At 40.5% G+C, this 9696-nt stretch overlaps 1 protein-coding gene across 1 annotated transcript; it reads right to left on the bottom strand.

Moving 5' to 3' along the window:
* Positions 1 to 274: 274 nt before the first annotated feature.
* LOC112621095 (olfactory receptor 2A1/2A42) lies at positions 275 to 7670 on the bottom strand (the record flags this gene model as incomplete). Its single annotated transcript, XM_025380285.1, has 2 exons — positions 6468 to 7670; positions 275 to 284 (listed from the first exon to the last, which is right to left on the bottom strand). Coding segments are annotated over exons 1-2 (951 nt in total), but the record flags the coding sequence as incomplete, so codon positions are not given.
* Between the last annotated feature and the right edge of the window lie 2026 nt (positions 7671 to 9696).

The raw sequence follows: 9696 nt of genomic DNA, 5'->3' as shown, positions 1-9696 counted from the left end.
CTGAGGCAGGAGAATCGCTTGAATCGGGAGGTGGATGTTGCAGTGAGCCGAGATTGTGCCATTGCACTCCAGCCTGGGCGACAAGAGCAAAACTCCATCTCAAAAATAACTAAATAAATAAAATTAAGTAAAATGAAAGTTTTATTTTTTTAATTGACAAAATGGTATAGATTTACCATGTATAAAATGATGTTTCGAAAGGTATGTACATTGTGAAATGGCTAAATTGGGCAAATTACCATATGAATTATCTAACATACTTGTCATTTTTGTGGTGAGAACACTTAAAATCTACTCTCTCAACATTTTTCACAATACAATATATGTTATTTACTATCCTCACCAAGTTGTACGATAGGTCTCAAGGCTGATTTTCTTGATCCTTACTTAACTGTTCACAGATATACATTCTCTAAGTCCAGGATAGAGGGAGGCCTATGGCCCAGTGGTTATGGAGTCAGGCTGACCTGGATTAGGGTCCAGGTTATGTCAGATACTTGCCGTGTGACCGTAGAAAAGTTTCTTACCATCTCTGTACCTCTATCTCTTCTTTTGTAAAAATAATAATAATAAAAGTACTAACTCACAGAATTGTTATGAAGTTGAGACAGGATAATGATGCATGTACCTTAGCACAATGCCTGGCATTTAATAAGCTCTCAACAAATACTAGCTCTTAAAAGTATATCTACAATGTGGGTAATATGGGTACAACACTAGACATTTATGTTTTAGTCTAGTTCCTAGAACCATTCCCAATAAAAGTTACTCTTAGTAATATTCTTTCCTTAAGGTGGGCATTTCATTAACTTTTAGCCAGTCTTACGAAATTTCTATTTCCCAGTGCACTAAAATCATCAACTAATTAATTAATTCCGTATATACTATCTTTTTTTTTTTCCTTTTTTGAGACTGAGTCTCCCTCTGTCGCCCAGGCTGGAGTGCAGTGGCATGGTCTCGGCTCACTGCAACCTCTTCCTTCCAGGATCAAGCGATTCTCATGCCCCAGCCTCCCAAGTAGCTGGAATTACAAGCACATGCCACCATGCCTGGCTGATTTTTGTATTTTTAGTAGAGAAAAGGTTCATCATATTCACCATGCTGGTCTCAAACTCCTGGCCTCAAGTGATCCTCCCACCTCGGCCTCCCAAAATGCTGGGATTACAGGCACAAGCCATTGTGCCTGGCCAGTACGTATTTTTGGGGTTCTATTATATTTAAGGTCTGAGAGATTCAGTTAGCCTCAGAAGTGCATTTCATTTTCTGTGTATGGAATTTGTTTTATACTCCTTTGACAAAAATGAAAATCCAAATCAATATGAAATGTGAAGAAACTAATAAAGACAGGGAATTAGAAAGCAAAAGGGGACCTTAAAGTTTGTCTAGTTCAGTTCTTTATTTTATAGGTGTGGAAATTGAAGCCCAGAGGAGTTAAGGTCACACAGTAAGTGGGGGAATTGCCGTGAGAGCCCAGACATTCTCATGCCTAGCCAGTATTCTGTTGACCAAATCATACTGTGTTCAAGGGCTCACTTCTTCTTTTGGCACAACATGATTTCAAAAATTAAAAACATAGAAACACAGGTTTGAAAAACACAGATAAAAATGAGCCAACGCTATTTAAAATTTATGAAGAAAGCAAGGGATGTAAGACACTTCTCTGCTGGTTGTGAAAACATCAGAACTGTGAAGTCCAGTGAGACAGGATTCCAAATGTCTTTCCTTTTTGTCTATTCTCACGAACCTGTGTTTAACAATGATACTCCACACTCACAGCAGACAGCAAACACCAGTCCTACAGGTCGGCAGTTGGCAATCCCTGGTCCACATGCCAAAGATGCCGCAGGTGCCAATTTCAGGAGGCAAGGAAACTGACTACAACACACAAATTCCCATCCCTATCATTCCCAGTAGTTATTGCCTACAGTTGTCTCCACCCTCTTGCTAGAGTTTTCAAGAGCAGCACTCTAACATGACTTCCTGTGTAGCACCAGTACCATCCTGGCCTTCTGGAATCACAGGTTCAGTCATTTGGCACACTTGTGATAAGACAATGGCCATGGACTCCTATGATAAAACATAAATAGAATTCCCATCATTTTTAATAGTAAGTGCTAAATTTCAACCCTAAATTGTTTCTTCTCTGTGATCCTAGAGCAATAGGACGTTCTCGATTATTAATATCTACTGCATAAGAATATGCTAAAAGGATGAATTGGACAAATCAAATGCACAAGAGATTCAACTTTAAAAAAATAGGCCGGGCGCAGTGGCTCACGCCTGTAATCCCAGCACTTTGGGAGGCCGAGGTGGGTGGATCACCTGAGGTCAGGAGTTTGAGACCAGCCTGACCAACATGGTGAAATGCCCTCTCCACTAAAAATACAAAATTGGCTGGTGTGGTGGCGCATGCCTGTAGTCCCAACTACTCGGGAGGCTGAGGCAGGAGAACCACTTAAACCTGGGAGACAGAAATTGCAGTGAGCCGAGATCGTGCCACTGCACTCCAGACTGGGCGACAGAGCAAGACTCCATCTCAAATAAATAAATAAATAAAAAGAATAAAAGGTAACTCATCCCTAGGCCTATATGATGTGAGTAGAAATTTGAACACAATGACCACTCATTTGTTCATTTAGTCAGTTTATTGAGTGTCTACTATGAACAGGCCTGTTGCCAACCATTCAGCAGATGAGTATCAGGAGGTCCTCTACAAGAGAGTGGTTCACAGTTTATTTGCAGCCAGACTGCCTGGTCTTGAGTCATGTTTCTACCACTGAATGATTTGGCAACCTTGCATACATTAATTAATTTCACTAAACTTTATTTTCCCCATGTAATGTTAGGATAGTATTAGTACCTACTCCACAGATTTGATGTAAGAATTATACTAAAGCATTTTATGCGGTGCTGACCACATAGTAAGTGCTCAGTAATCATCAGGTACAATTAAATTTCTACTGTACTATAACCTAAAATGAGAGGGATTTAAAGAAGGTTAGAAATCAGAAGATGGCTCAACACTGAAAATTTGGAAATGGGGTCAACGGACATAGTCAACAGATAGCTAAAGTGTCCTCTATGTATTCCTTATGCTTTTTGTGAGTACTCACTCTGTGCTAGGAATGTACAGATGTAAAGAGATGAACCAATGCTTGTCCTTCCCTTTGTGAAGAGATGAATGAAACATAATCAAGACATATACTGTAAATCCCAGGTTGAGGATTACAAAAAGTTGGAAACCAAAACCAAAATCTGAATTCCTTGACTTTGGGAGAAGTCTCCTGTTTTTTCCAAGTGAATGGGCTGGGACCAGATTCAAAGAGAGAGAGGCTCCCCGGGAGTCTTTGCCAGCTGACTCACAGAGGTTCCCTGAGTCTGGGCCGCAGCTCCTGCTCCTGGTCTGGCTGTGCCCTCCAAGACCAAGTGGCCTTCTGTGCCTCTAGGGGAGACATGGGGAAGCCAGGCATAGGTGACCTACCAGCACCAATGCTCTTCCTGTTTAAAGAGAAATTTTGGTTCCAGATCAGAAAGTTTAGCAACCCTGACAGGATTAAAATAACTTCTGACAGCATGGTAATAATAACAGTTTATCTTATGTTCACATAGCACTTTTAAGACTTCAAAAAAAAAAATGTGTCCATTTGCATCTTGCTTTTGGTTTTCAGTGGCACTCTGGGGTGTCCTAAACAGCTTCCATATGCATAATTTTCAGATGAAGGACTGAAGCTCAGGCAGTTTAAGGGAGTTCTCTGCAAAAAAACACAGCTAGCAAATGATACACCTGGAACTAGAACCAGGGCCTCTGGTACGCACTTTGTGTATTTAAGGGGTAGGCAGTATTGTGGGCTTCCTGGATGCCTGGGCCAATCCTAAGAGAGGACTGCACACACAGAATTTAGGGTCCGCACAGGCAACTGCCTGAGCATGGTTTCTGCACATCGTGATTTCCTGCCGTTCCTCTGTTACCAGGGGAGCATTCATCCCTTGAAACCTATCCCTGGTATTAGAGCTCTTCATCTTCGTCCTGCCACTTGAATGTATCCCTTCCCAGTATTGGTTCCATCACAATACGCAACATCTGCCATGAAACTAAACAACTGTTTAAAAACTGTTCGGCAGCAGTGGAATTACAAATGGTATATCCAGTTTGGGTAATTTTTAAAAAATTAATTATTTTATTATTATTATTATTATTATTATTATTATTGGAGACAAGGTCTCACTCTGTCACCCAGGTTGGAATGCAGTGGTGCGATTGTGACTCACTGAAGCCTCAAAATCCTGGGCTCAAGTGATCCTCTTACCTCAGCCTCCCAAATAGCTGGGGCTACAGGCACATGTTGCCATGCCCGGCTAGATAATTTACAAAAACACTTTCTAATGTTCTTCAATTGATGAGCTGTCAACTTAAAACTGCAATGTCAGCCTCATTTATCCATTGTTTTTGGTTTCACCATCCTGACCGTCAACAGGCTCCTCCTCCATCTCTGACCCTTGGAGTCACAGTCCCTTCTTGCTACCTCATCTCGTTTCATGCACCAGTATAAAAAAAGCTGGTGTGTTTGTTTGTTTGTTTGTTTGTTTTTTCCAGCTTTAAGTACTTTCCTGTCTGGAACCTAATGCCTATCTTTGGCTAGAGATTGAAAATTGCTTTTCATCTCTCCTCCTCTTCATCTTTGGAAATTTCATGATCTCTTTGATTTGTGCGGTGGTACTTACTAACTTCCTCTAAGTGAAGAGCATTTGCTTATTCAGAGAGAATCATAGACAGTCCCCTGGAGGAGGTGAGAAGTGTAGAAACAAATGACCATCACAATCTCAGGGCAGGTTGGAAAGTGGATTTTGTTGTGTAATTGCTTATATAATGGTTATGATTATGGGTTCAGCAGTCATATTGCCTAAGTTTGATTCTGGACTAGGTACTTATTAGCTGGGAGCATTGGTTAGATTATATAATCTCTCTGTAGCTCTGTTTTCTCACCTAAAAACAGTAGTAATAGTCTCTACCTCAGGGTTTTTATGAGGACGTAAAGAGCTCTTACTTGTAAGGTTCTTGGAATAGTGCTTCACCAAGCACTCAGTGTGTGTGTGTGTGTATGTGTGTGTGTGTGTGTGTATGTGTGTGTGCGTGTGCATTTGCGTGAGCATGTGAGTGTTGTATGTGAACTAGAGATGTCTTTGTTCTGGATCTCACCACCCAGAACCAAGTACAGTTCTAAACTAACTCTAATCTCATTGAGAACAGCCTCCACTCCCAACCACTCTGTGTTCTGTGTTCCTCTGAATCTCTTAACCTCTTTTGCAGCCATGGCCATAGGACTCGTCAAACAGGATAAGAAGACTTCCATAAATAATCTCTGACTCTCCTGGCCTCATCATGGCACATTCTAGACGGAGAAGAAACCCACATTCACCTAACATATCCTACATTAGGTATGTTGCTAATAAAGTCCTACATTGTCCTGGTTAAGTAGAGAAGGCTTGGGAGCCAGATTGTTTGGGTTTGAGTCTAACATTTTCCATCTGCTTAAAGTTTGCATCTATAAAATGGGACAATAATGGGAAATGGATTGACTATAATGATAAACTGAGGTTATCTCTATAAAGTACCTATCAAATGTGCAGTGGAAGGCACAGAGTAGTTTATAATAATGCTAAATATTAATGTTATTATTAAAACCCTTTTTTCCATTGAATTGTCTCTGTGTGGGGCTTTCCATTCATCCCCAGCAGTGAAAAGTTGTGTGGTGGTACTTACTAACTTCCTCTAAGTGAAGAGCATTTGCTTATTCAGAGAGAATCATAGACAGTCCCCTGGAGGAGGTGAGAAGAGTAGAAACAAATGACCATCACAATCTCAGGGCAGGTTGGAAAGTGGATTTTGTTGTGTAATTGCTTCATATTGCCAGCTGAATGTTTATGGATTCACTCTCTCTGACAACAAAAATTGTCAGACACTTTGTAGGATTTTATAAAAATCAATTTCCTTCCAAGCTGAAGTAGGCTTTTAGGTACATTTACTACTTAGAGAGGAAGTACAATTGAGGGGAAACATCCAAATAAAGATGAAAATGGACAGAGGTATCAGTGGGTTCTGGAGTCTCTGCCTGTGGCTGTATTTTAAAAAACTTTTTATAGGTATGACTCTGTCTGGTAATAACTGCTATTCCACTACTACGGAGCGTACCTGACTAAGTCATGGGTGGGGTGTCTGTTTTAAACTTCTGGACTCATAGCAGTGTACAAAATAAATCTTTCCCCAACATTCTCAACTCAATAAGCAGTTAAATTAAAAAATGTTAAGTATAACAAATGCATCAAAAACTAAATACTTCCCAGGCAGGAAAAAGGAATGCTTTGTAGAGTCGCTTGGTTCATTCAGTTTCAGATATAAAGAGTAGTGAACTTAGGTGGTATTTGGTACCAATATTCCAGGAGATGACTGAGGCTGGAGATTCAAATGTCACACCAGTTGGGAATGACTTTCCTTGCACAATGCTCTCCTCAGGGCGCCCTTGACCTCTGCGTTCCTCAGGCTGTAAATCAGGGGATTCAGTGTTGGGTTGAAAAAACTGTAAAATAGAAAAAGTACCTTCTGCAGCTCCTCAGGGTGGCGGGACTTGGGGGCCATGTACATGATGATGGCGCTGCCAAAGAAGAGCCCCACCACGCAGAGGTGGGAGGAGCAGGTAGAGAAGGCCTTTCTGCGGCCCTCCCCAGACTGGATCCTCAGGATGGCCGTCAGGATGCGCAAGTAGGAGACCAGCACCAGGCAGAGTGGCCCCACCAGGAAGAACACACAGGCTGCAAAGATGACCACCTGATTGAGCCAGGTGTCAGCACAGGCCAGCCTGAGGACAGACAGGATTTCACAGAAGAAGTGGTTGATTTCATAAGGCCCACAGAAGGGCAGTCTTAGGATGAGAACCACATGGACCAGAGCCAGAAGGGAGCCACATGTCCAAGAAGTGATGGCCAGGGTGATGCAGACTCTCCAGGTCACGATGATGGAATATCGGAGAGGGTGGCAGATGGCCACATAACGATCGTAGGACATCACCACCAGCAGGAGACATTCGCTATGTCCACAAGTCAAACAGAGAAAGGTCTGCATCATGCAGCCCGCAAAGGAGATGGGCTTGGCTGGATGCAGGAGGTTCACCAGCATCTGGGGCACCATGTTGCAAGCATAAGCGATGTCGACAACAGCCAGGTGTGAGAGGAAGAAGTACATGGGGGTGTGGAGTCTGGAGTCCAGTGAGATGAGCCCCAGGATGGCCCCGTTCCCCAGCAGGGTGAAGACATGGAACAGGGACAAGAGGCCAAAGAGGAGCATCTGAATCCTTGGGCCCAGGAGAAATCCCAGTAGGAGGAACTCTGTGACCATTGTCTGATTTTCCCCCATTTCCCTGTGAAAAAGAAAAAGATCGCTTAGGACCAGATTGTCAAAAACACCTAGAGATTATTTTATGAATTTAGTCATTTTTAAAAGATAAACTTTTAACATGAGTGATTTAGCTACACGTTAAGTTAATTACCGATTGTAAATATCCAGCGTTATGGAAGGCATTGTGTCACAAATGATAGGATACATAGAGCCATTGACACATCATGGGAAGAAAGAGTGTCGTCGCAAAAGTGGAAGTAAAATGACCATGTAATAAGGATTGTCTTGAAGCTGCACATATAAAAATTACTAAGAGAATTCCTGAAGTGTAGAAATAATCAGTAATGGAAGAACTCCAAATATGGAAATTAGAGTGGTCCTAGAAAAAAAGATGATGTAATCCCAATTTCTCAGTAGAAATATCAACTGTTTTGCTTTCAACATCTGAAATCCACCTTTGTACTCTGGAGCAGTTTATATAATAACAGAAGAAGCAGAAAGATAAAAAGCAACTTTAATGACATTGTGATTGTTTGGGTTCCTGAGAAGGAACTAATGGATGTGCTACAAATGTGTTCTAATTGCAATCTTTATTTTACAATGAGTCATAAATAGGAACCGATAATTGGCGATTTGGCAGTTAATCTACTGATTGATGCACAGTTACTGATTTACCGAAAACTGGTTTTGAATAACAACTCATACAATTTGTAGATATTAGATTTTTCAGGGCTAGTTTGTACAAACATATCATTTAAAACATTCACAATGCCTGAATGTTATGTTTGCCACTGGGTTATATATCATTTCTTTTTTGGTCTCTCCTTTCAGTTTTGCCAACCCTTTGGTACATTTAATCCATTTGAGTTTAAGTAAGATGTTCTTTTTACCATGTAGAATAAAAGAAACTATGGAGAAAAAATTAAAATGAAGTGTCTTTCAAAAACACCAGAAATGACCATTCATAAAAAATTAGCTGTGTTTCAGCAACGTAAGAATTGCTAAATACTTTACAGGTGTCTGATTAAAACTACTTTTTTGCAAAGAGCTAATTTAGTGACTTCATTATTTTGCAGATTATTATAGCAATAAAATTGTCAGTCAGGTAATTGGTATTTGTGAATTGGTGATGTGCCAAATAACATTTGGGGTTTTATCCTTAAGTCCTAGATAACATTTTCCTCAGTATACCTTGTAGAAATCTAGTATTTTGTGGGTGCAAATTTTTTTTTAGTGCCTTTGCTAGGCAAAAGTAACCTGAGGCTGAGCCATTGAACCTGTACCTGCTTATCTCCGAAGAAAAAACTTCTCCGGATTAATGTAAGGAAATGTGCTGCTTTGGATGAGACCCTGGTCCAGCTGTCATTGGAGCAAAGACATGGAATCAACCTACATGTCCACCAACGATGGACTGGATAAAGAAAATGTGGTACATATACACCATGGCATACTATGCAGCCATAAAAAGGAATGAGCTTTTGTCCTTTGATGGACATAGATGGACCTGGAGACCATTATCCTTAGCAAACTAATGCAGGAACAGAAAACCAAATACCTAATGTTCTCACATATAAGCAGGAGCTAAATGATGAGAACACATGGACACATAGAGGGGAACAACACACACTGCGGCCTATCGGAGGGCAAAGGGTGGCAGGAGGAAGAAGACCAGGAAAAATAACTAATGGGTACTAGGCTTAATATCTGGGTGATGAGATAATTTGTACAACAAGCCCCCCAAGACACAAATTTACCTATGTAACAAACTGCATTTGTACCCCTGAACTTAAAAGTTAAAGAAAGTTTAAAAAATCATCTAATTGGAACACTGCAGAACGTCCCCACTGGATTCTTTTCCAGTGGTAACAAATGATTGTATACTTATAAGCATTATCAATAAATCATTGATTATTATCAGCAAGGCACAAATAAATTCTAGTGAATATTGTAATTTCATAGCACATGACCAAGGCTTATATATTTTTTTCAGGATTCTATTAAAAAAAAATACTCCGCTAGGCCAACCTTCTACATTTAATTGGAAAATATGCAAAGCATATGAAAATATTTGGTTGTGAAATGCATTTGAATTTACACCTCATAAAAATCTTTATTTATTTATTTATTTATAAATAAATGTCACCTGCCCTGGAATGCAGTGGTCTGATTACGGCTCACTGGAGTTTTGACATCTCAGGCTCAAGCAATCCTCCCACCTCAGCCTCCCAAGTAGCTGAGATTACGGGTGCATGCCACCATACCTAGCTCATTTTTTTAAATAAATATTTTTTTAGAGACAATGTATT

The sequence above is a fragment of the Theropithecus gelada genome, chromosome 3 (genome assembly GCF_003255815.1).
Source record: "Theropithecus gelada isolate Dixy chromosome 3, Tgel_1.0, whole genome shotgun sequence".
In the NCBI taxonomy this organism is placed as follows: Eukaryota; Metazoa; Chordata; class Mammalia; order Primates; family Cercopithecidae; genus Theropithecus; species Theropithecus gelada.
The sequence above is the reverse complement of the archived record's forward strand: the minus strand, read 5'-3'. Positions and strand labels throughout refer to the sequence as shown.